Source organism: Nannobrachium achirus (assembly GCF_963921795.1).
Source record: "Nannobrachium achirus genome assembly, chromosome: 18".
NCBI lineage: Eukaryota > Metazoa > Chordata > Actinopteri > Myctophiformes > Myctophidae > Nannobrachium > Nannobrachium achirus.
In genome coordinates, this window is record NC_137825.1 from 22,472,959 (window position 1) to 22,499,936 (window position 26,978).

General features: G+C 40.9%; 1 protein-coding gene across 1 annotated transcript; it reads left to right on the forward strand.

Moving 5' to 3' along the window:
- Positions 1 to 3,832: 3,832 nt before the first annotated feature.
- On the forward strand, positions 3,833 to 25,685 carry LOC308302968 (cadherin-related family member 1a; the record flags this gene model as incomplete). Its single annotated transcript, XM_080747287.1, has 18 exons — positions 3,833 to 3,851; positions 4,331 to 4,333; positions 4,545 to 4,640; positions 5,292 to 5,437; positions 6,202 to 6,252; positions 6,358 to 6,447; positions 9,367 to 9,453; positions 10,628 to 10,744; positions 12,928 to 13,071; positions 14,043 to 14,121; positions 14,449 to 14,549; positions 16,164 to 16,367; positions 18,067 to 18,219; positions 18,370 to 18,534; positions 19,213 to 19,280; positions 21,842 to 22,070; positions 22,754 to 23,008; positions 25,032 to 25,685. The coding sequence occupies 18 exons, from the start codon at positions 3,833 to 3,835 to the stop codon at positions 25,683 to 25,685; spliced, it is 2,661 nt and encodes an 886-aa protein (XP_080603413.1).
- Positions 25,686 to 26,978: the final 1,293 nt, after the last annotated feature.

A 26,978-nucleotide genomic window follows, 5' to 3' on the forward strand; every position in this document is an offset into this window, starting at 1 on the left:
AATACACATGTGAGGTGCACAGCAGCTTGTCAAGTGTTTAAATCAATTCGATCATGTACAGCGTTAAGGGCTTGTTCTGTATCATGATAGCTGATGATTATATAATGCATACATAAATTCATGCAGATGGGAGGGATAAAGAGGGGCAATAATGGAGGAGATCGGGGCAAAGCCTGACTGAGCACTGCACACAGATTTTCCATTACTGAGGATGAATATGTTGTCTGAGGCATTCTCAGATTGATGGCCAATATTGGGTTTGGGGTCCAATTATCTTAACTGCTTGGCTGGTTGCCTCTGTCTGTCTCTTATGTACTGTGTGTGTGTGTGTGTGTGTGTGTGTGTGTGTGTGTGTGCGCGCGTGCGTGCGTGTTTGTAAGTGCATGTGTTTGTCAGATTTCAGATGACCCATTTCCTTGCTGTTGTTAGGCCCCCCCTTACACAACATTGCGGGAAGATTAGTTTTGAAATGTAATCCACAACAGGTAACTTAACTATTAAATTGTTTTTGATTTTACAATATTTGTACTATATTTAAGTATAAAGATTTTATCATCAATATGTTTCGTAATTCATCATTATAATAACTAAACTAACTATGTGTTTTTGTTAACTGATTAAGGTTACATTTATTGTGTTATTTAACTGCGTAACTCAATGTAAACTGCTACCTCCCAACCCTGCTCTCTGTTCCAATAAGCACTTAATCCAAGACATGCCACACAGAGTTGGTTCACATCAGGCCAGGCCCCCAGCTCCCGGGAACATTTCGGTGTGTATTTTTAAAGTTTCCGTTCATTGGCTGCTCGTCTGTGGCTCATATGGGTGTGAAACTGAATGTCACATGCTATTTGTAAAGCTGTGAATAGGCACCTCAACATGAGTAAAGGAACATATTAATGAACATGCATTGCATACACCTCGCTGAACCTGAGAAGCAAAATGTGCTCTGCACTACATGCGCTGCATGCTTTTAAACCACAAAGGATTCTCTTTTTACTTAATTTACAGCAGCCAATGATTTTTAGACTACTATTGTTATCTAACCCCAAAATCAAGCTAAAAAATGCATACCCGCCAGACTGCTTTTCAACAATGTAGGGCTGTCTGCCTTGGCTTGATTGCGACCAAAGGTCACAGTTTAGTATGAGAAATGCACATGTCTCTGTCCGTCCGGACGTCTGTCCGTGTATGCTTTTTTACAGTCTATGGGTTTTCCGCTCTGACATCACGCTCTGACATCACTGTGATTTCAGGGGAACCACACTAACAGAATCCCCTTCATGCCCATATATGGAGATCCCTGATGTCATCAACATTAAGCCCATATCTAACAGGACTTCATATGGGAATGCCCATATATGGAGGAAGACAGCCCATATCTGTGTGGCTGGTTGTACAGATAGGGATCTCCATAAATATGGGCATAAAAGGGATTGAATTTATGATGTCAGATGTCATAGACGTTTTAGGACTTTCACATAACAAATAACTGAGTAAGCATGTTTGGGGTCTCACAGCACATCTCCATATACAGTACATGGATCTCCATATATGGGTACCAGGGATCGCCATGGTTAACTGGTCCGATATACATCACTGGCCAGACGGCCGCGACCTCGCCCTTAGGCGTCTTACTAGTAGGCTATGAACCAGTTTAGTAGATTTGTGTATTAGTACACATTAGGTTCTCAAATCATTTCATGTCAAGGACTCCTAAATTGACACTTATTTGGCCACAGACCCTCCGTTAGATTTTTGTTGTTAGATTAGATTTCGTGCAGAATTATATCTGTCTAGATGTAGCCTATAGGTGGAGAGAGATTGAAACGTATGATCTGAATAGTCATTGTTACTGTATACTCAGTGGTGGATAAAGTACTCAAATGTTTTACTCAAGTAAAACTATCAATACTGCAATGTAGAAATACTCTGTTTACAAGTGAAAGTTGGCGTCACATTGTGAGCTTGTAGATCGGCTATTTTCAAATGGCTGAAGTGGTTACTGTATGTTTTGAATAATAATCAAACAAAGTAACTAACTAAAGCTTTCAAATACTTGTATTGGAGTAAAAGTACAATATTTCCCTCGGAAATGTAATTACATTTAAAAGTACTGCAAATTGTAAATACCCCAGTAAAGTAAAAACACCACACCATTAGTACAGTACCTGAGTAAATGTACCCTATTTAGTTACTTTACACCACTGGTTATATTGTACATTCTATCATTAGCTTAACTTCTAGCTGGTGACATTATGGTGAAAATAAATTGTTACTTGTGGGGAACTTCTTTCCTTTCAGATGCATTTGTACACCTTCTGAGTGATACATACGACACTCAGGATTTCACAGTGTTGACACGTGTCTGAGGAGCTTATCATAACCACATGTGTGTCTTTACTTTCTTAAGGTCATTAAGTGACAAGGTCACAAACACACTGGTCCACTCCAGCGTGGGTCATGAACTTGAGACTGAGGTTCAAAGGTTGCTTGATTCTCCTCCAGAACTGTCCCTATATAGGTATGAGGTCAACATGGTCCGCGGACCCCCAGGAGTCCTTGAGGGTGTTCCAGGGGGTCCTCAGCTAAATGACTGATAGTTGTAGGACTAGGAGCCAAAAGCTGAGATTGTTTACAAATAGGCCTTCTGGGCCCATTTGGTTCCATTTGTATAACTTCAGAATTAAATTAGCGCTGAGGATTGTTTTGATTGATTGATTGATTGAATACTTTATTAACACAATTATTAACAGTACAGTCAAAGGTTATGCTAAAAGGATAACACAAAAAGCCCCAAGGGCTTGTTTGCATTGTGGTCCATTGTACTTAATTCATCAGTAAAACAAAGGCAAAGGACCCCTTAGTCGAGGTAGAGATGAAGCAGGGACCCCCCACATCCCATAGATACCATATTTAGTTTCATCGTTTGACAGCACAATCATCAGTGTATTTTGGGTTCATCTAAATTTGTGTTTCCAGATATTTAACCACTTGAATCGTCAATACTTAATAAACTTGACCTTTCACTCTGTACTTTTTCCCCTCTACACGAAACCTCTTTTCCGAAAATAGCCGATCTACAAGCTCACAAGCTTGTGAGCTTGTAGATCTGCTATTTTTGGCTAATGTTCTCAGAATATGGACGATAGGGTTTAAGTGGTTAATATTGGAGAAAAAAATCTTCTATCACACAAAGATTTGGAGGATCAACTGTAGTAACTCTGAGGACCCCCTAGGGGTCCCGGACCCCCTGTTGAAGACCCTTGTTCTACAGTACTATCAATATGTTAAACTATGCTCTCGTAATTTGAGCACAGGAATTAGTTTTCAGTTTGGATAGGGATTCGAGAACCTTCATGTCTTTTTGATAGGTCATTCCACATTTTGGAGGCGGCATAGTATTTAATAGTGTAGATTGGAGGTCTCAGAAATCAAATTGTATCAAATAGGGGTCTGTGGCGTGGCCTAAGCATATCAAACTGAGGGTCCTTGAAATTGAAAGGGTTGAGAATCACTGATCTAAGATACCATTGGATTAAAACCACTGGGAGAAAAAAAGACCCTCCGCCCTGTATATGGCACCGTATACGCTGCCTGGCAACAGCGTCGTATAGTCTGACTATGTTATAAAAGTAAATCAAAGCATCTGATTTATCTGTAATGCCGGAAAGGCATGACCTTCTCCATAGCAGGCTTGTTTCCCACATCATATGTTGAGGTGTGATAACACCGTGCGACGTGAGAAACTCAGGCATCCATCTCTCTCATCATCGGCGTCAGGCAGCGCGTGTGTGGTTTTGAGTCATCATGTGAGTGAACGCACTGGAAGATGTCTGAGGAGTGGAGCGGTGCGTCACTGGATTAGTGTCTGAGAAGCTGCTCCAGCCCCTTCCACTGAGCCTCTCGCTGAGCTCAGCCACCTTCCAGGAGAGCTCGCCACTCGCCACACCTTCCCCAAAGCCTTCCACATGAGCCAGCCAAGCCTTACCTCTCCACCAGGATGAAGAAGGAAAAGAAAATACATATTTTGCTGTTGGTCATCTCTGTTCACTTGACCTCGGGTAGGCTCTGGTCTCCTTTTTTTTTCTCCATCGTTTTGTGTGGTTATAACAAGAGTTCCTCTCGCCTGTTTATTGGCTTCATAATATATCTGGCTAATCCTCTCCTCTACGCAGAGGGCATGAACTGCTTAAGAGAGAGTTCATGCGGCCGGTGCTTTGCATGTTCAATGTGTTTTCTAGTGTGATACTGTTGAATTTATGTCAAAGAATCCCAACATTTAACAACCCTTCTCTGTTTCCTTTCCTTTCCGTACCCGTCCTTCCAGCAAGTGAGTGTGATAAATTATCACTAGATTGCATCCAAGTTCACACTAAAAATAAAATCCAATGTATATGCCTGTCAGTTAAATGTACAATGTGTATTATTACATTTATTATGGTTATGGTGCAGTCTCACAAACTCTTATTTGTCAAAAACATGGTGGTCATTGAAAGAATTTATGTTGTTCTTGCTCAATCAAGATATTTGTTTCCTAAAAGGGCAAACGGACTACGCTCCTTATTTCTATGACAATGAACCAAGCAGCACAAACGGGAATATGGCTTTGTTCAGCATCTCAGAGGACACACCAGTCGGTGAGTTAGACAAGGATTGTAATAATCAATGTAAACTGTCTCTTCAGTAATGTGTGCATTCAGAGTGCAAAGGTGTAATGGAAGGATCACATTAGTATTGAGACCCATGCTGGCCATTTTAATACCTGTCACCTGCATGCAGGTCTTAGGAATACAGTATACAGAAGAATACAACAACATGCTTGACCAGATGGCCAAATCTATTTGTTGATATAAAATAAAAAAAAAGATATGATGAAAGTATTTCAACTCTGCACATAGACACACAAATTTTAATTTCAAAGGAGCTTTATTGGCATGAGAAAACATACCTTTAAATTGCAAAAGCAAGTGTCAAAACTCAAAATATAATATAAACAGTTGAAAATGGGGAACATAAATTATAGTTGGAGGGGGTACAGCATTGTGTAAACAGAGCTATGTTACATTGTCTTGTTATACATGTTATATGAATACAGGGTATAAAGCTTTTTAAACAAATAGCAGCAATCTTTTACAGTCCTTTTTTCATCAAAAAGATTTAAATAGCATACAAAAAAAGCCTCAGATTTAAAATGCGTTTAAAGGTAACAGCTCTGTTTACACTCTGGGATATTTGAATTTGAATTGTTTAGTTTCTCTCTCTCTCTCTGTCGTGTCTTTCCAATGCAGGAACACAGGTATACATTCTGAATGGCACAGATCCAGAGGGGGATGCGGTGCGATATGGAATGTCTTTTGAAAAGGGGTCCAGAGAATACTTCCAAGTGGACCCCAAGTCAGGAAACGTGACTCTAGTGCAGGAGCTCGACAGAGAGGTACGTTCAATGCAGAGGTTGTTCATTTTAACACTTATGTTGCAATGATTTTTTCTCTTCAATGTCTCGCGTTGCCATGGTTACCATAGACTTCCATGTAATTGTGCAAGTGTGTAAAAAGTGCACGCCCATGCCTAGATGATGCACCACGTGTGTAGATGCTGTTCACAGCTTTCAAACAAAAAAATCCGCTTGGAAATCCGTTCAGGCATTCATGATTTATCAGCCATTATGTTTTCTTCAGATGTAAACACACATGGCTGGCATGTTTGAAAGAATCGGTTGGTATGGGGGTTAAACATGCAATTTCGCGATCGCGATCATGCCTAATACATTTCTGGAGGTCCAAAAAAAAAATTTGAAAAAAAAAAAATTGAATTTTTTTTTTTTTTTTTTTTTTTTTTCAAAAACGGCCCAAACTCGGGAAACTCAGGGTTGGCACAGCACTAGTACCAATACAAACTCGGGAAACTCGGGGTTGGCACCATATGTGTTAAGAAGCCTGGTACACAGTAGCTCTGGTCCATAGCGTTAAGAGGAGAATCCCTCTGTGGCTCCTCTGTATGGACCAGAGCTACGTACGCAGCAAAAATAGTGTTCATTTAGCTTAGAGAGTGTACAAATGGAACCAAATGGACCATAATTTGGTTCCATTTGTACACACTCTAAGCTAAATGAACACTGAGGGTGTACTGCATAATATGGAACTTAACCATCTGTTAGCCTTGATGTTGAAAGAAACATACCCTCTTTTTTCTTTGTAGAAACAAGGTGAAATTGCAGCAATAGTGAGCATATCGGATGGTCGCAATAAAGTGAGTTTTCATATTTTGACATCTACAGTATATGTTACAGATTCACATACTGTATATAGTGCATGGGTGAAATGTCCTTTTCCTCCTTTTTGTCATTTCCTTCAGGTTGTCGAGACAGTGAGAGTGTTTGTGACAGACGCCAACGACGAGCAGCCTGAATTTCTAAACTTACCTCTCATCATTGATGTCCCAGAGGTAAATTATGGCAATAATATAACATCATGTAAACTGAACTACCAGACAGCACTGGTTCACACTGTCTTTTTATTGATATAAACACTGTGGGATGACAAAGTGTGTCTCTGTAATATCTTATACATAATCCATCTCTGCTGCCTGCCTCATTAGAGCGCAGGGGTCATCACCATGCTGGCTTGTGGTGGACATTTTTGTAAAAAAAATATATATATTTTTGCCACGGACAAACAAGATATGTGTGACATAACATGAAGAGCTAGCCCTACATTCCAATTACAGATCTGTAGCAAAATAGTAGATAAAAGCTCATGACACGTCCCCAAGTGACACGTGAGCTTGTTGATCTGCTATTTTCAAAGCATTTTTATACATTATACTTTACTTTCTACGTTCAGTACTATATTTTAAGACGAATACTTTTACATGCATTTGTAACATAACATAGGTATTTGTACATTGTGGTACTGGTACTTTTATCTACTATAATTACTAAATCTGAGTACTTCTTCCACCATGCTTTCTACTGTACAGTGTCATGCAACTTGGACGATCATGTGTATTTAAAAGGATCCCTAGCTAATAAGACAAATATGCCTTAATGCATTATAATTGCCCTCTATAGCTAACATTTAAAAAATATATCTTTCACTCCATAAGGACCTCTCAGATCACAAGTTGATGATGTCATATGTCCATGTGTGGTACAGTATAGCCCTATGGAATGCATATATGCTAATACAAAATCTTAATACATACTAAGGTTAATATGAGCATCAAAGCAATATTATAAATACTAGAACAAGTAAGACTCCCTAATCGGGAGATAAGCGACCGTCAGGTCGCATAATGTTGTCTGCAAGGAGTGTGTGTGCAAGGTTTGGCATGGATAGGGCCAACGGTGCCGGAGATAAGAGTGTGCAAAAAGCAACCTCATGGTGTTGCTAGAAGAGGCCCATGTGCAGGTAGATGTGAAGATTTTAAGTGGCATGTATGGCTATGTGTTGAGGGAATGTGCGTGGCTAATTCAAAGAAAAGGCATGTGGTGTTCATGATTTGTGGAAAACTGAGCAATCCAGCAAACTTTAGAAGGCAATGGTAGCCTATCAGGAGGTAATGTGGAAAATGGGACAGATCCATGTTGATGACATGACTTTAGAGATACTGTGTACCGCTTTGCGTGATTTTTGGTCAAAATCTGTTGGAGCAGTGTCCAGGGGGGCTGGTCCACACATGGACAAATTACATCATCACATCATCAACTTGCAACGGGAGTTGTCCCTATTATAATTTATTAAGGGCAATTATAATGTACTAGAAGCTGGGCCGCCCTTCGGGCGGCCCAGCGTCTAGTCGGCGACCTGGCCAACTCGGAACAATGTAAATAGGGAATGAATGCCCCGCCCTTTAATGCAAACCCCATTATACGTGTTTTCATAGGACCCGTTTTGACCATTTGTCTGCCTGTGTCCATTTATGCCCATATATGGAGATATCTGTATCTGTCTGTCTGTCGGTGTCCATTTTATGTCCATATATGGAGATCACTGCAGTTATAGTTCTGGGTCCATTTTATGCCCATATATGCCCATATATGGAGATATCTGTCTATCTGCGTCCATTTTATGCCCATATATGGAGATCTCTGTATCTGTCTGTCTGTGTCCCTTTTATGCCCGTATATGGAGATCTTTGTGATTCTGCATCCATTGTATGCCCATATATGCCATATATGGAGATATATGTTTATCTGCGTCCATTTTATGCCCATATATGAGATTTCTGTCGCTTTTTCAAACAGATGGTCAAAACGGGTCCTATGACAACAGGTATAATGGGGTTTGCATTAAAGGGGGAACCGGCACTGTGTCTGCAACACAGTCGGAGGCACAGACAGATACAGAGATCTCCATAATGGGAATAAAGGGACACAGACAAACAGATGGAGGAGGAGACAAACTTAATGCAAACCCCATTATACCTGTTGTCATAGGACCCGTTTTGACCATCTGTTTGCCTGTGTCCATTTATGCCCATATATGGAGATATCTGTATCTGTCTGTCTGCGTCCACTTTATGCCCATATATGGAGATCTTTGACCATCTGTTTGCCTGTGTCCATTTATGCCCATATATGGAGATATCTGTATTTGTCTGTCTGCATCCATTTTATGCCCATATATGGAGATCTATGCAGACACAGTGCCAGTTCCAGAAAATCCTTATGTCAGACATCAGAATCCGAACCTTTCGTGCTGGTTCCAGAAAATCGTGTATCGGGTCGGGTCGAGGCCGAGCACTGCACTAATATACCTGTTGTCATAGGACCCGTTTTGACCATCTGTTTGTCTTTGTCCACTTATGCCCATATATGAAGATCTCTGCACACACAGTACCGGTTGCGGAAAACTCTGATGTCAGACTTTATGCCCATATCTGGAGAACGCGCGTGCCGGTGGGAAGAAGGGTTCTCGAGATACGCGGATTACATACATACATACACATTCACAGAGATTTTGTGTTGACTCATGTGGCGTACGTGATGTCAGAGCCTTTTATGAAGTGATGTCACAATGACTCAGCGCTTGCGCCGATTTCCTCCGGAACAGCCTGATGTCAACAATCAGCTCCGCATAAGGAGATTCCGAACGTTTCGCGCCGGTTTCGGAAAACCGCGAGTCGGGTCGGGTCGAGGCCCGGCACTGCACTCCGCGCGGCGGCGGGGAACGCGCGTGCCGAATCTGAAGCCGGTGGGACGAACGGTTCTCGAGATACGCGGATTACAAACAAACAAACAAACAAACAAACAGACAGAGATTTGTCGCATTTATAGATAGATTAAGGCATATTTGTCTTATTAGTCAGGGATATCCTTTTAATGTTTGCACATTCCCTTTGATTCTATGTATTCCTTAACAGGACACCACTCCAGGAAGCAGCATCTACAGGGTCCAAGCAGTGGATAAAGACATAGGTTCTGGAGGCAGTGTTTCATACGCCCTACAGGTAACACTAGTCACTAGTAATAACATAGTCCCATTATTGTCAAATACATCCATTAGCCCAGTGCTTAAAAAAAACATTTTGGCTTTAGTACAGGGGTCTTCAACTACTTGAATCCTAGCATCCATATTCTGAGAACTTTTGCCAAAAATAGCAGATCTACAAGCTAGAGTAGTTCTCCTATTTGAGAAACACTGTGTTAGCCAATATCAGCCATGTTTGGTTTACAGTGGTGGTAAAAACCCAAAGGTTCCACTCACATCATAATGTGCCACTCTCCTGTGTTAATTGATGGAGGTGGATTAATTTGATGAGCGGAGTATAGTGTGGAAAAAAGGCGTTAATGTTACTTTAGTGGATTAAATTTCAATCACATTTGATGAAGGCATTGATGGCTTAGCAGAAGCTTGGACATGCTTGACAGTTCAGCATATGTCATTGTTTACATTGCGATGCTGCTATATTCTCATGCAAGACCAGAAATGTACAGAAAATGAAAATGAAAGAAAGTGACAGAAATAAAATACAGGTGGTTAGGATATATAGGATTACGATTATTAGGGTTAGATTGATTGTTAACCACTTAATCGTTTGTTGTATGACAGATAGTGAAAATAGAAACCACTCTGAGGTTGTAGATCTGCTAGATTAGTAATTTACTTGTTTTGTGACATGCCCAAAATACCTTAAGTCAGGGGTGGGCAACTTTGATGATCTACAAGATCTACAAGCTCAAAACGCATGTAAATCGGCTATTTTTGCTTCTTTTGAATTGGAATCCTGAATTATGTTTTGTTATTTTTTATTGGAATCCTGAAATGTTACATTTTGAATTAATTTCAAACAAATTTAGTTATATACTCATGTTAACTTTATGAACTTAAATACAAATAAATACATTGGACATAAAAAAAACACATTTTAATACTAGTCATAAAGCTACTAATATAGACTGAAGGAATTAAAGCAGGTCATGTTTGGTATTGTAACAGCTGAAATCAATAATATATCGGTATTCCAGTGAAGTTTAAGTGAAGGTGGGGGCCGCATGTGGCCCATGTATGCCTTAAGTGGTTAAGCACTGTGCTCAAATACATACAGTATAAACACACCTGCAAGTATAGGCAACACTATTACTCCGCTCACCCTTGACCATTTTGACCGATTACATCAACAGAGCACGCCGGACATCAAATTCACCATCGACGGTCACAGTGGGGTCCTCAGAATCAAACCGGGGGAGACTCTGGACTACGAGGACACGCCCACACACTTCGTGACAGTGGTTGCCAAGGTGAGCGAGTCAAGGGGTCATCATCCCTTTACATGGGCTGGCCCTGTGCAGGGGTCATCTACTGTATATGTCTGTCCGTACACGGTGGTCGGTCAAGTGTGTCCGTGGCAAGACTTGGCCTTGTCCGTGGCACTTTTTTTTACACACCATTATAATTATTTTGATCAGATGGAGAGAGGTTTTTGTATAAAATGTGACGTTTTAAAGGGGCCACACCATGCTTTTCAAAATATATATTTTATATAAATATTGGTCCATAATACGGTTTGCAAGCTTAACATAAAGTAGCAATCAGGTATTTTAAAGTTGTTTACATAATTATGTTAAATGGTCTCTGGGGTCTGGCATCTTGTTTTTAAAATACAAAATGATCCGTTTCTGTGCCATATGAGACTCCAAAGGTTTTTTTACTATTTAATGTGACATGTTATTCATCTAAAGCTACTCAGCAATTAAATGTCTATTCCATATACATTTTCCCACTTATGCCAAGAAGAAGAGGCTCACTATGAAAAAAGTGTAATGGACTCATGAATATTTATTTTTATTTACACTAAATTAAAGCGCTTAGGACATTTTTCTATGTATAGCTTCATAGCATTAAGGAGATGAGAACAGACAGGTTCATGTCCACAGCTTCATCTTTTCACACAGTTTAGTGAGGCATCTGGTAGCTCTATTATTAGAGGGCTCGTGTGGGTCGTCATCATCATCAGGTCCAGATGAGTCACTTTAAGTTGAGCAGATTGCAGTGAAAAGTAACTAAGTAGTAAGTACAAGTACTGTGCTTACTGTAAGTACAATTTTGAGGTTCTTTTACTTTACTTTACAATCTTCAATACTTTTACTTCTATTCCACAACATCTCAGAGGAACATATTGTACTTTTACTCCACTACAACTAGGCTAGATGAAAACTTTAGTAGCAGTTACTTTGTAGATTTTTATGACTATTACAAAACCACTTCAGCCCTATATGTATTTATTTTTCAGACATTTGATACATTTTGAACTTGTGAAATGGGGACATTTTACACAATGAGTACTGTTTGCTTTTGTTACTTTTTCCATCATGGGGAGATCTCCATCATTGAGTAGCATCTTCCTTCATACAGAACCTCAGAATGAACTCCATGCACCCAACGCTCACCCCTTCTAATTTTAACACGATTAGCATGGCCAGGCTGAGCTTCCATCTTTAGCAGTCATATAACTAGATTTAAACATTTCAAATAATATGATATGTCTAATACCGGTATGTCATGCTAGATTAGGGAGAAATGTGAATAATGAGTTTAATATCCCCAATTTGAAATGTGGTGTAATGGTATTACAACTTAGTAATCAAACCTAGACATGATGTCTCTAAAAAAAAGCCATCAGTGGTTTATCAGCATTGCGTGACATTGGTTTGGACTGGACTGGAGACATGGGTGAAATTGTATAATTTACTGCGACCGTATTGCGTTAACTATGAAAACCGACATTAAAATATGTTAATTTGAGGCTAATTAAAACATCTCAAACTTAAATTTCGAATGGATTAGTGCCATGATTGAAACCGTGTACAGCCATGCATTGCACACAATAACTGGATTATAATAAGATGTAAATATTGCAACGGGCTCCAAAAATAATCTAACTATAGCCTTGGTATGGGCAGAAATTATATAATGGTGGCTGCATGACGTAACAGATAGAGATAACACTTTGCGGCGCCAATTTCACATGTGTATTCACCAGCAGCTATGTGCCTTGTGTGAGCGTCCTTGAAAGACACCCCAATATAGTCCCTCTCCCATTGATCACATTCACTTGGCCATTTTAATCTTATGTCATATTTAGGGGTGCCACAGTTTCAAACAAAACTAATTGATTTATTGTAAAGAGTAATCGTCTTTGCTGCATGTCTCTCCCCATCTCTCTCTCTCTCCCTGTTTCCAGTCCAAATCCACTGTACACTATCAATTAAAGGCAAAAAAGACCCCAAAACATCTTAAAAAACCCAAACAAAAAACCCAAACAATGGACCAATCCCCAATCACATACACACCCATTGTAACAGTTACAATGGGTGTGTATGTGATTGGGGATTGGTCCATTAGAAGTTTTTGTGTCGATTCATTGATATTTAAGAAAAAATGTAATCTGAATTTAACAGATTTCATGTTGTTCTTTCACCAGGATGGAGGAGGGAGGTACAATGGCAACCATCAGGTGATGACCTCCACTGCCACCATAACCATCAATGTCATCGATGCCCAGGACACGCCCCCTTCCTTCGTTGGCACGCCTTACTTTGGATATATTTACGAAGTCTCTGTCCCCGTAAGTCTTTAACCAATTCAAAACATTTGAACCACTTTAACCATTATATTACACTTTATTCAAAAATAGCAGATGCGAGTTGCTAGCGCATCACTTTGTGCTGCACTATGAGCCATTTAAAAAAGAAAAAAAACTCTGCTTCTGGGGGTCCCTGGAACAAGATATTTTGATTTTTGTGTGGGGGTCTGCAACCAAATACATAGAATTTTGTGGGTCCTTGAAATGCAAAAGTTTGAGCACCACTGATAATAGCAATATAAGTTTATCAGAAAACAGTTTATTTTTGATTGATTGACTGATTTAGACATTTGTAAATCGGACTCAGGTCTTAATGGGTTCACTTTGGCTACGTTTATGTCATCTCTGTTCTTGTACAGAGATTATATAAAAATACTATTCTTTCTTTTTTGGGAGTGCAGTTTAGTTGTGTGCTCTTGCTTTTTGCCAATGCATCAGCATTTGAATATATTCTAAAGCAGGGGTCTTCAACAGGGGGTCCGGGACCCCTAGGGGGTCCTCAGAGTTACCACAGGGGGTCCACCAAATCTTTGTGTGATAAGATTTTTCTTTTTTTTCTACACAAACTTGAACCCTAGTATCCCTATTCCGTGTGGAACATTAGCCAAGAATAGCCGATCTACAAGCTCACAACGCGCGTTGTGAGCTTGTAGATCTGCTATTCTTGGCAAAGAGGTTTGGTGTAGAGTGAAAAGAAAAGCAGTCTAAGTATTGGCGATTCAAGTCGTTCAATGTCTAGAAATACACATTAAACCAACAACCTACACTGATGATATTGCTGTCAAACAAGTCTAAGCTGTCTCAGAAATGTATGAAAAAGTTTTAATCTGCAACACAATTTTATACAATATGTAGAGGGGGTCCCTGCTTTATCTCTCTCTCAGCTAAGGGGTCCTTGGCCCGAAAACGTTGAAGACCCCTGTTCTAAAGGATATTTTACTTTGTACTTTCAGGGCTCTGAGATATTTACAGTGACTGCCAGAGACGGAGATCAGGGCAATCCCAACCCAATCTATTACTCTCTCATAAATGGTAAGCAATAATAACAATAGCAGAATAATAATAACATTCTCTTTTGTGTTCTTGTTTATTTTATCGCAATGCTGTTTCCCTTCTAAGCTTGTATTCTTTTGTATTGTTCTTATTTAACTTGTCGATGTTATTTATTCAATGACATCTTCCATTAAGAAAAGGATTCCAAATAAGCCTATTGGCTTCTTCATTTTCTAGCACAATAACTTGTTTCCTTTTGATGCGTATTGTTTTTATTTTATATTACAATGTGCTAATAAACTAAACCCAAACCTAAATTGTGTTAACTATTTTTTCTCTACAACACCTTTCCTTTCTCGTTTTCAGGTAGTGATGGCGTCTTTGACATTAACAGCACGAGCGGTTGCATCACCCTGACAACACACCCATCCCAGTTGAAAAATGAGTTGTACGAGATTAACGTCAAGGTGCGACAATTATTTCTCTTTGTGTCTTTATGGCTACACGGAGCTGGATATTTCTGAAGCTAGACCTTTTTTATGCTGTTTGGGCTTGCAGCCACATGAAGCTGGATATTTCGCCCGCGAAGCTGGATATTTTTGAAACCGGATAAATAAGTGAGAGATAAGTGAGAGAGATATCCGATATCCGATTCACTGGATCCGTGTAGACAGGGAACCCGGATAAGACTTTACTGTGTGTGTGCTTGTTAGATCTAGATATCTTTGTCGTGTGGACCTAGATATTTTTCTATGTGGATAATATCTGAAAAACCGGGATATATGAAATATCCAGCTCCGTGTGGACCTAGATATTTTTCTATGTGGATATCTGAAAAACCGGGATATATGAAATATCCAGCTCCGTGTGGACCTAGATATTTTTCTATGTGGATATCTGAAAAACCGGGATATATGAAATATCCAGCTCTGTGTAGCCATGGCCTCAGTTAGTTGGATGCTGAGATGTCATTATTGACTGTTTGTATGCATGTCTATCTGTCCACAGTTGGGAGTGGCTGGGGGGATTGGAGGATCCATGCCTCTGCCTCTGATATCCCCCCTCCCGTTTATTCATTTGTATAGGCGGTGGTTTTATCCCTGCATGGGGTCAGACTGAATTAAATACATTAAATACAATACAGACTGATTTATTGTAGTCTGATTTATTTGATATTCAACTTAACAATTTAACAAACCATGTAGGTTATTGCGACCGAAGGTCACAGTTTACCATGAGAAACGTCACAGCTTGTACGCGTGTAGACCGTATTTTTACGGTCTATGGGTTTGCCCATAGACCGTAAAAATGTGTCATCATGATGTCATCATGCTCTGATGTCACTGTGATGTCAGGGGAACCACTCTACCAGAATGGGTTTGCCGCTCTGATATCACGCTCTGGCTTCACTGTGATGTCACACTAACAGAATCCCTTTTATGCCCATATATGGAGTTCCCTGATGTCATAAATATTAATGATGCCCTGTTAGAGAGATCCCTGTGATGCCAGGGGGAACAGATCCCTTTTATGCCCATATATGGAGATATGGAGATCCCTGTGATGCCAGGGGAACAAATCCCTTTTCTGCCCATATATGGAGATCCCTGATGTCCACACGCCCTGATGTCCACATCACTGTGGCGCGACCTCACCCTCAGGGGAACCACTCTACCAGAATGGGTTTTCCGCTCTGAAATCACGCTCTGGCTTCACTGTGATGTCACACTAACAAATCCCTTTTATGCCCATATATGGAGTTCCCTGATGTCATCAATTAATGATGCCCTGTTAGAGAGATCCCTGTGATGCCAGGGGGAACAAATCCCTTTTATGCCCATATATGGAGATCCCTGATGTCGCGACCTCTTAGGAGACCTTTAGGGCGAGGTCGCTTGTCGCCCTGAGGCATCTTACTAGTGTTAATTACATTAACCTTGGCATCAACATTTGGGGGAGAAAAGAGAAAAGTAAATAGAAAAATAGCAGATCTACAAGCTCAGCTCAGGTCTGGTGGTTAAGAAAATGTTATTCCTTACAAATGGAACCCTGTTTCTGTCTGTCTATACCCTTAACCCCAGGCGTCAGAGGTAGGGCCTGGCGACCACTTGGGGGACTATGCCATGGAAGTGGTGACAGTTCGAGTGGTCGACCTCAACAATCACCCTCCAACCTTCTACGGGGAAAACGGCCCACAAAATCTGTTCGAGGTCACCATGTACGAACACCCGCCCGCAGGGGAGATCCTCCGAGGCTTCAAGATCACTGTCAACGACTCCGATCAGGTAGGAGAAGGATTCCTGTGCTAGGTCATGTAGTTTAGTAGACCGGTCAGGTCAGGTGTTGAACAAGGACAAGTACACTGGAATAGGTCACTTTGCAGCTTTTATGCAGTGCGTGTGTGTGCGTGCACACTCACTCACTCACTCACCCACCCACTCACTCACTCACTCACTCACTCACTCACTCACTCACTCACTCACTCACTCACTCACTCACTCACTCACTCACACACTCACACACTCAAACTCACACACTCAAACTCACACACACACACAAACACACACACACACACACACAGTGCCGCTGCTACCATGACGCGCACAACTTATTAGAGAGGAAAAAAAGAAGAAAAAGGAAAAGAAGAAGAGCCAAGCCGATCATCATCATAATAACGAATATGTATTTGCTCCGCCTAAAAGTAATCACGGCATGCATGCATGCGAGCGTGCATGATGCATGATCAATCATCAATGGTAGTGATGTCCGCGACTCACTCTGCACTCACTCACAGACAGACAGACAGACAGACACTCACCCACAGCACAGTGGAGATCCGGCGGTCATAGACTGATCTGCTATATTTTCATCCATGCCTTAAAACTTATCCCTAAACTTCTTTTTTACTATTTTGAAAAACATCAACTTCAAATGGCCAATCTACTTTGACATGTTGTGAGATAGGGGTAAGGCATTGATGAAAATAGGGCCCTACATCTCTTGTGGTGGAATTCTGGATCAATCAGTAATTGATGAGGCAAGAGGAGTCGGAGACAATATTCAAGGTGGGGATAGTCTGATGGATGTGGTTTATCGTACATAATATCAAAGGGAGAAGTACAATAAGTATAGTTATATCATTTTGGCCCTACTGTTATCTCCACCACCATTGGCCCTATCCATGCCAAACTTTGCACACACTCCTTGGCTGCCAAACCACAACCTCGAGCCCTGATTTCTCACATGGCCCTCTTCTAGCGCCACCATGAGGCAGATTTTTTCTAAATACATTTTTCTACACTGCTCCTACAGATTTTGCCCTAAAATCACACAAAGCGGTACACAGTATATCTAAAGTCATGTCATCAACATGGATCTGTCCCATGGATCTGTCCCATTTCCCATATTCCCTCCTGATTGGCTACGATTGCCTTCTAAAGTTTGTGTATCCGACCTGATGGTCGCTTATCTCCGATTAGGGAGTCTTACTGGTACTAGCTGCTACAAGGACAAGCTGAACCGCCATCATACAAGACAGGCTGTACCAAAACAATAGCAATCAGGCCTCAGCAACACTTACAGTATGTGAGCAATCCGAAAACAATATCATCGACACAGCATACAGCTGGTGCTTTAATATGGGTTTACATAATACAAATCAATTATCTCGATGTAACATTCGCGCCACATCGATCAAATCAGGTTCAGCAACATCAACATCCGTATGTGCAACATTACATAAACATCTGCTTATCAGCCTAGTTCTTACATACAGTATGTCGAGTTATGTAATACCATTTTAGATTAAAACTATTGGGGGGGGGGGTTCTCCTAATAACATTGTCTCCTGGGGGACCCTGGTTAACAAATTATAGTAGTGTTGAAGTGGTAAAACATTTGACAAAGGCATTAGGATTTAGGGTAGAATAACCTGATCATAACGCATGTTCATCAGCCTTTGTTCTGTGTGTTCTTCCTGTGCAGGGAGCAAACGCTAAGTTCAAGCTGAAGCTGGTGGGTCCATGGAGGGTCCTCAGGGTGGTCCCCCAGACTGTCCTCAACGAAGCACAGGTCACCATCATCGTAGAGGACACGTCTGGCATCGACTACGAGAAGGGGCCAACCCTGTCTTTCAAGGTCAGATTTTCTGTCTGAATCCCTGCAGACAAAGGAGTGTCATTATCATCAATACAGACCTATGCCTATTCATCTCTTGTTTAAAAAAAATTGCAATAGCCCACAATGGGTATTTATTATTTATTTTGGAACGCATCTGTGTTTTGGCAGCTGCTGGCGGTGGAGATTGACACGCCCGAGAGGTTCAGTGCGACAGCTGACATAGTCATTAATCTCCTGGACAGAAACGACAACGTCCCCAAATTCACGTCGGAGTATTACATCGCCCGGATCCCAGAGAACTCCCCCGGAGGCTCCAATGTTGTGTCTGTGACAGTGAGTGGGGACTCGATGGAGATTAAACTCTCGCTTTTGACCCTGCCGAACAATGATTATATAAGCAGCAATCTGTTAATAAATGCATATTGCTAGTGTGGCGTTCATTAGCAGAAAGCAGGTGGTTTTCCCGGCGCGGGGATCAAAGCTCAGCGTGACAGGCAGCGTTATTGTTCTGATAGACTGCATATTGTGTGTATGGTACTTAACGCCATGTGGCTTTGTAAGCTATAGTATTGAAAGGTAACAAAGGTCAAGGTTAATCATATGGCCCTGTATCTCATGCCCTACTGTTTCATTTCCCCCAGAGACAGACTCTCTGCTGTAGACAGACCCTGCTGGGTTAAACCCCCGCGGCCGACCCCATTGTACATGAGCTTAAATTCGGCTAACTTCAATCATCTAAATGGACAGCAGTTGGTTCAGGAACCGTCACAGGTTCAGACCTCTACACACAACACATTGGTGGTTCTTCTCTGGTTGTTTGGGATGGTTGAGGCGCTATACACAGTGCAGTATACTATATAGCACTGCTAGGATGTGTTAAGTTCTCTATTGGTTCTTAATTTTAGTTTTCGGGACCTCTAATGGTTCTATATAGCATAATTTTTTAATTTTATCAATATTAGGTGATATATAGCACCTTTAACCAATCTCTGCGTCTGTTTTTCTCCTCAGGCAAATGATCCAGATTCAGGGCCTTGGGGTGATGTCAAATACACAATTTATGGAACCGGATCAGATTTGTGAGTAGCACCCTACATTGTAAAACCCTGCAATGGACCACAGTCTTACTTTAGGCTTTGTAAACACAAAGTACACAGGGCAGAGATGACAAATAACTGGCCATTCTAAAATAGTGGAAATAGCAGATCTACAAACTCACAACGCATCGTGACATGCTGTGAGCTTGTAGATATATATAACAATGTTGCTTTAACTAACTTTATAATTGGAAAAAATAATGTTTCACACATTTTTATACATTTTGGACAACTTTCGAAAATGTGTCCAAAATAAGGAGGCAAGGTTTAATGTCATTGACACATGACACATTTTTTAATTAGATTATTAAGTTGTGATATTATAAAACATACACATTAAATCAGACATTCAACATTTCCCAATAGAAAATGCAAACATTTAACCTAGTCTGACCAGAAGCAGGTATTATAAAACATATCCTCATGGTAATAATAACATTTTGAATTGGCCAGAGAGAGGGTGGGGATAACAAACGCAGAGGCATGGATTCCCACCTCATGCCCCTCAACAAATCTAACCCTGACAGGCTGACTTGGTCAATGGATTTATATGCTAGGACACATTAGGGGTCGACTGATATGGGGAGGCATGGATTCCCACCTCATGCCCCTCAACAAATCTAACCCTCACAGGCTGACTTGGTCAATGGATTTATATGGTAGGACACATTAGGGGTCGACTGATATGGGATTTTCATGTTCAATTTCGATATCGATTTGTTGTGATCAAAAGAGGCCGATAACCGATATTAAGAACCGATATGCATTTTAAGTAAAAAATATATATAAATCCCCCAATTTTAAATGTTGGTTAAGTGGTTAATTCATTTATACCTTTTTTTTCACCGTGGAGCAACTTTGATGATAGAGAGGCCACTATATTTTCACTCACTCCAGACTGCCACATTGCATATTATTATACAGTTAAACATAGCAAAAATAGCCGATCTACAGTACAAGCTCAAAACGCGTCACAGTGCGACACATTTTGAGCTTGTAGATCTGCTATTTTAAAATGTGCAAATCCACTGCAAATTTGCATTTTCATGGATTGTGCTGTTTGTATAATATGCCTTCTAAATTTGCGGTAATATTTTTTCCGTTTTTTTTCCCCCAACCTTTTTTTCGATATTTTTCTATATTAGTAAATTGTATGAATATCGAATTCGATAATCGCCCGTTTCGATAATCGGTCTATCCCTAGGACACAAGTCCATGGAAATAGAGCAATCTTCTGGCTCCCATGTCAACAACCTTTAACCCTCTCTGGTGCTCTCTCTCTCTCTCTCTCTCTCTCTCTCTCTCTCTCTCTCTGATGGAGAAAGTAAACAGGAGAGCAGACCAGTATAGTAGTGCCGGCCCCAGCAACAACACTCTCCCTCTGCTCCACAAACAGCTTATACTCTAAGATGGCAGCCAGATACTGGCTAATCTCCTAATTGGATTGGAGGGTAAAAAATAGATTCCCTGGTCTGACTCACACAGGGAGAGCCAATTAACATGCACTGTGACAGCTGGAGCCAGGGAGAAGGGAGCTTTGGAACGCATGGGTGGCACACAGCAAACAGAACGTGCAAATTTATACCGCGTCTCTCCAGGCAGGGAGTTGGGTGGAACGTGTGAAAGTTATCGGTTCGGAGGCAACTTGTTAATTTTCACAGTGAAGATGTGGAAAAGAGATGAGAGAAATTGGATGAATAAGGGCTGTAGCTGCAGCGACAAACAAAATATACGTCTTTAGGCCTGCTGCACTTGCCAGTCATTTTGCAATGTCTGACAAATCTTTATGGCTTTGAATAAAAATAAATTAACTTTTGAACTATTTATATTCTTAGCCCTGGACGCACGCATGCGTGTGCGCACACACACGCATGCACGCATACACAAGAGTACCTGTCTGAGTTCAGGCAATGCAGTAGCATAGGTAATAGATAATAATAACAATAATAATAATAATAATAAAACGTTTAAGAAAAAGAAGAAAAAGAAAGAGAGAGCAAAAAATAGCAAAAAAAGAGATCATCAGCACATTATTTATTTTTATTGATCATATATATACCCAGCATTCTTTCAGTAGCTGGCACCTAACTTTATGAAAACAACTTCACTGTATCTTCTACAGCAAATCAGGGAGAAACAGTATTAGAGTGAAAAAAAGGAAAGGAGGGAGAAGAGGTGTCAGGAATTGGGGAGGAGGTTAGCGTTTCCTTTTGTCCTGGTTTATTTTAGTTCTTTCGCGTGCCTGATTGTACGGGACAAGAAGCTTTTTAGCAGTCTGTTGCCAGTGGCTCTGAGACTATCTGACTAAACTGAATTTCCCCTGCGGTATTAATATAGGTCTACAAAACCAAATCAGATTACACCCACCAATACTTGGTTGACCAGAGTCCCCCCCAGGTCTTTATACATGGTACCCTCCCTTTTCCCTCTACACCAAATATCTTTGACGAAAATATTTCCAGTGTATTTCCGCTGAAGGTTATAGCCCCTGATAGGGACGCCACGGTTCATGCGTTAAATTCATTCCCAATGTTGGTCGGCAGGTTCTCTATCGACGCCTCGTTGGGCATCATCTACACCCAGCCTTGGGCCACCCTTGACGCGGAGGTCAGGTCCAAGTACAACTTCTACGTCAAGGCCGAGGACGCGGACGGCAAGTACAGCTTGGCCGAGGTCTTTGTCACCGTCCTGGACCAGAACGACCACTCGCCAGAGTTTGAGCAAAAGTTCCTGGACAGGACAATGGTCATTGGTACACCTGTCAGAATTGAGGTATGTTCCCCCGGAACCTAGGAGCATTTAACTACTTAAACCATAGATGCTTCGTTGACCTAGGTCTCCCGGCGGTGTATACTTGGCCCCTTCCTTTTTCTCGTTCTACACCAAATGTATTGGCTGAAAATTCCGATCCACAAGCTCACAAAGTGTGACTCAGTGTTGAATGAAAGTGCTGTCATTATCTACGTATTTATTGCTTTATAGCTTTATTGTCACATCACAGGTTTACAGAAGTAAAGAAGTGGATGAAATGTATTTTCGTGCATAGTTCACATCGTATCGTTATTTCCATAGGGCAAGCAGGGAAAGCAGATCAAGGAAGGAAAAACAAACTAAATATTTACACATAATCACATATGGTACCTGAGATAAAATATAAAGGTGCGTGAGCATAGCAGCAGATGTATACACGATATACTTATATAATATATACATGATATGCTTATGGCATAGCAGCAGGTGTACTGTATACTGTGCATGATATAACTATGGATGTAAGTAAGGTGCTAAAAAAAGAAAAGAAAAATAAAAGCACAAAAAAGACAACACAGTGCGTTAGGTACAAAATGTCAGTGCGTGACGACCGCATATCATGTAGGTTTAGTAACGTGTTTATTCAATCAAATGAGCTTTGACCAGATCAGTGATACCCAACCTGCTTTCCTTCGTTTTACCAGGCAGTAGATGAGGACGCGGAGTCTCCCAACAACATCATCCAGTATTCCATCATGACGGCAGACCCCGATAACATATTTGACATGAACGCTGACACAGGGGAGATCAACCTGAAGCCTTACATCAAGTCCATAGAGATTATGCAGAACATCACCAAGAAGAAGGACTGCAGGTGGTCTCTGGTGGTCCAGGCCCGGGACCGAGGGTCCCCGTCCTTCAGCACAACAGCTGTGGTCAACATCGACATCACTGAGGCGGTAAGAGCCGGCTACTTCCAGCTCCTGAGTCAATGCTAACTTTGCATGCTTTGCCAGTGCCAGCTTTGCCAAGCCTGTATTGTAGGCAATAACATGTCATAGGCTAATGCCCCTGCTAAACTGATAAGCATTGCATCACTTTCACTTCATTTATCATTAGTTCCACTGCCATTCTGTTTTTAATTTGTATTCACGCTAAGCCATTTTCATGTGTGATGTTGTTTGCATGTGGTGTTCCATTTCTTTAAGCGTTCATTCTTGTTGAGGTGACTCTCAGTATTATTTTTGCTGTTGTCTCTTGTGTTGTTGTGAATTGTGCTTTCAGATCAAAGCTCGAATTATAAACTACTTCAAGGGCCTCAGCAAGCAACCCCTGACCGTTTTTTGGATTTTTCTCAGCACTGTCACCTCTGTCATTTTATTAACAGTAGTCATATCCACCATCCTTTACTGTAACGCAGTGAAAAAGTCCAGAATCCACCCTGAGAGTAGTTACATTAAAGTGGTGCGCAGGGCCAAATGAGGAATTCGTTCTATCGCTTGTCCTTGAAAAAGACATTCATTTTCTCATTACAAAAAGAAGATATTTATTTTTCTACTGGATGTTTATTGTCTGTAAAAGAATACCGGAGCACAATTTGGAAAGAAATCTAATACAATAAGACGTTTATAAGATATTCTTTTTCTATTACTTGGCATGCACAACAACATTAAATCATCATTTGAGATCGGGGAATTAACTTAATGATCAATCATGGCATCATCAATCATGACAACAGAGCCATCGTTATCAATCCAAACTATGATAAGATTTTTGATCAAAGTGTCGACTGTTTACCTGAAGAGACTCGTGTCTAATTTATGCTCTGTCGCACAACAGTGTGTGTGGTGGCATGCCAAAAATAGCCAATCTACAGTACAAGCTCACACTTCGTCGCCAGTGGTGTAAAGTAACTAAGTACGTTATTTCAAGTGCTGTATTTAAGCACAATTTTGTGGCATTTTTACTTTACTGGAGTATTTCCGAATGTTCTACTCCGTTACATCTCAGAATAAGATATTTTACTTCACTACAATTAAAACTTTATTTACTAGTTACTTTGTAGATTTTGATTATTATTACAAAACATACATTAACTACTTCAGCCCTATATACGTTTATGCCGAACTACAAGCTCACAAGTGAGCTTGTAGATCTGCTATTTTCAAAAGATTTTTATACATTTTGTACTTTTTAAAACTTGTGAAATGGGACATTGTGCAAATGAGTACTTTCTACCTTTTGTACTTTGATTTCATTTTGATACCAATATTCTTGTACTTTTGTCTTTTACTCAAGTAAATGTTCAATTCCAGACGTTTATGTGTAACAGAGTATTTCTACATTTCCGTATTGAAAACTTTACTTAATTAAGTAAAACATTTGAGTACTTTTTACACCACTGTGCGTCGCAGATACAACCCTTTGTGAGCTTGTACATCGTCTATCTTTGTCACAGTCAACACCATGTTACAACAAAGTATAAATCGGGGCTGAAGATGCAAGCTTCTTCAAGGGATTTATGCCTGCATTTTGCACCAGTCTTATATGAAAAATAAATCTCTCTGCACTTAACTCATTGCAGGGCAACACTACTCCAGCATATAGTTCATTCATGCATGTCAAATAGAAATACTAACGCAACGCACTGCCAGACGCATTCCCAGTCAAGTAGCATTGTGCATACTGTTGTAGTTCTTAGCTTTGCATTAGATTAGATCTTCCCACCAGAATGGATGGTTGTATGTGAGTGTGGAAGCATGTCATCTACTGTAATGGTATGGCAGTAAAATCCTCAGTGTTCATTTGATTCTAACTCCACTGTGTCGATTTCACTATGTTAGCATAGTAGATATGTTGTCTGGGCCTCCTCTGCCAGTGCTTTGCTCAGCCAGCTTGCATGCTTGGACAAAAGGTATCTAGACGCTTGAAAGTCAGTCCGTTGGACATGATTAAAACTCTTCTATTTGTGCTCTTTCACAGACTCCCTTCAAGGGGCCTATGGCGGCCTTTTTAATGAAAAGTAGGTCCCATCCCATGAAAGCTCTAGGCATGATCACTGCTATCGTTAGTGTTTTGGTAGGAGTGACTGTCTTGATCTCTACGGCTATATACTTACGCAACACAAAGTCAAACAGGATTGGGCCGTCGCGCCGCATCATCAAGAGGCGCCGCCCCACGGACGCCCAATCGTGGAACTTAAAGATGCCCCCCTTCAAGGCCAACAACAACCCAGGGGAGAAGTTCCTCGTCAGCGAACCGAATGGCAGCCCCAGCCGTACCAGCCGTAACAGTAACAAAAGCGGGTCCCGGCCCAGACCGCAGCCTCCCATCGCCCCCTGCCTCCCACCTCCTCCCCCGTGTCACCACAAGCCCAGCGAGCGGCCCAGGTCTGTGCACACGATCTCTGGGTCTACGCACACGATCCCCGCCTCTCTGCCCTCGATCGCTGGCTCTATGCCCGCATTATCTGGGGCCGTGCCCACAATCTCTGGAGCGCTGGCGTCCAGGGCCTCCAAGAGGTCCAGGTCAACACGCAGAAAAGAGATGGGAGGGATGAGCTCGGCCTTGGTGTCAGAGCTCAAAATTAAGCTGGAGCAGAAAATCCACGAGAGCAACAAAGGTTATGGTTTTTAATTATTGTCCAGCCAGAGTTGTTTTGTCTTTTTGCTGGACTCGTGGGTCGACCCACTGCTCCAAGGTCCTCTGCGATCCCCACAAGACCTGAACCTGAACTCTGACACTCTGTCATGTGAATGGTTTTTGCCTGCCTTTAAAATGGAGAACGTTACTGTCAAACGTGAATTTTGACAAACCCTCTATCAGTTATGACAGCTAATTTTACATTACATAGAAGCAGAACATTAGAATTCATTTAATTAGTTCAGATGTGTTAGAATGCGAGCAGGTGATCCAGTGGTTATAGATCAGCGACGCCTATTGCTGGAGAGATACACTGTCGAGCAAATATATGCCAGTCAAGAGAAGGAGAAAGAACATGAGTGTGCTGCGGCAGCTGTCTAGATGATTTACCACACTGCCATCTTGAGGAGGATCACCCCGTGGAGTAGTGTGCTGTACTGTATGTTGCTCTGGTAGAGCATTACTGACACTTACATATCGGTTCCTTTTCACAAATCAGGACAAAATAAATAAGTGATGAAGATAATGTATTATTTCTTGAAAAGGGAAATGCTCAAGAGCTTGAAATGCTTTAAGAACAGAAATCCTAAAATAATGTCAGCTGTCCAGTTTTTGGTTTTCAGCTGTTTTGTTGGTTTGGTGGATCATCTTTGGTGGATCACGCAGCTCAACAGTAAAGTCAGGACCAATGCCACTGCTCAATACAAAGTGCTAAAGGACCTATGTAGTAATATTTTACTGTTATATCAGCTGCACGCAAGCTGATGAGTTGCTTTTTATATGATGATCATGTGCCACTGTAGGCTTTCATAAGCGTTTAATTTGCTTTTATTTGTGTTTATGTATGGTCATTTTTGTTGTACAATAGAGATGGTTTTATATGATGTGGGACTTTTTCATTTTGAATGTACAGTATTCTGTTTGTTTTATCATCTTTCCATTATACATTTATTTGGTCCATTTACATGTGGACTTGCTGTTCCGATGAAATATACCTTGCTATGAGTATAAATAAAAAATGTACAGGTCTAGAGGTATTCCAGATCCAGAGTAATTAAGAATAACTCCAATTGTAAGACATAAAACTAGAATTTCCATACTTGCTAGTTGCTACTGTATGTTCTTGTGTCAGACATTAGAGCCAAATGAATAATAGTAGTGTGCTGATGGCAAGGTACTGTATGTCTCGTTGTTCAACACCTGTAAAAGTAGACACATCATAGTTTCAAGTTTTTATAATAAATTATGGATGTCTCTTATCCTTCGATAACTCAAATATCGTACAAT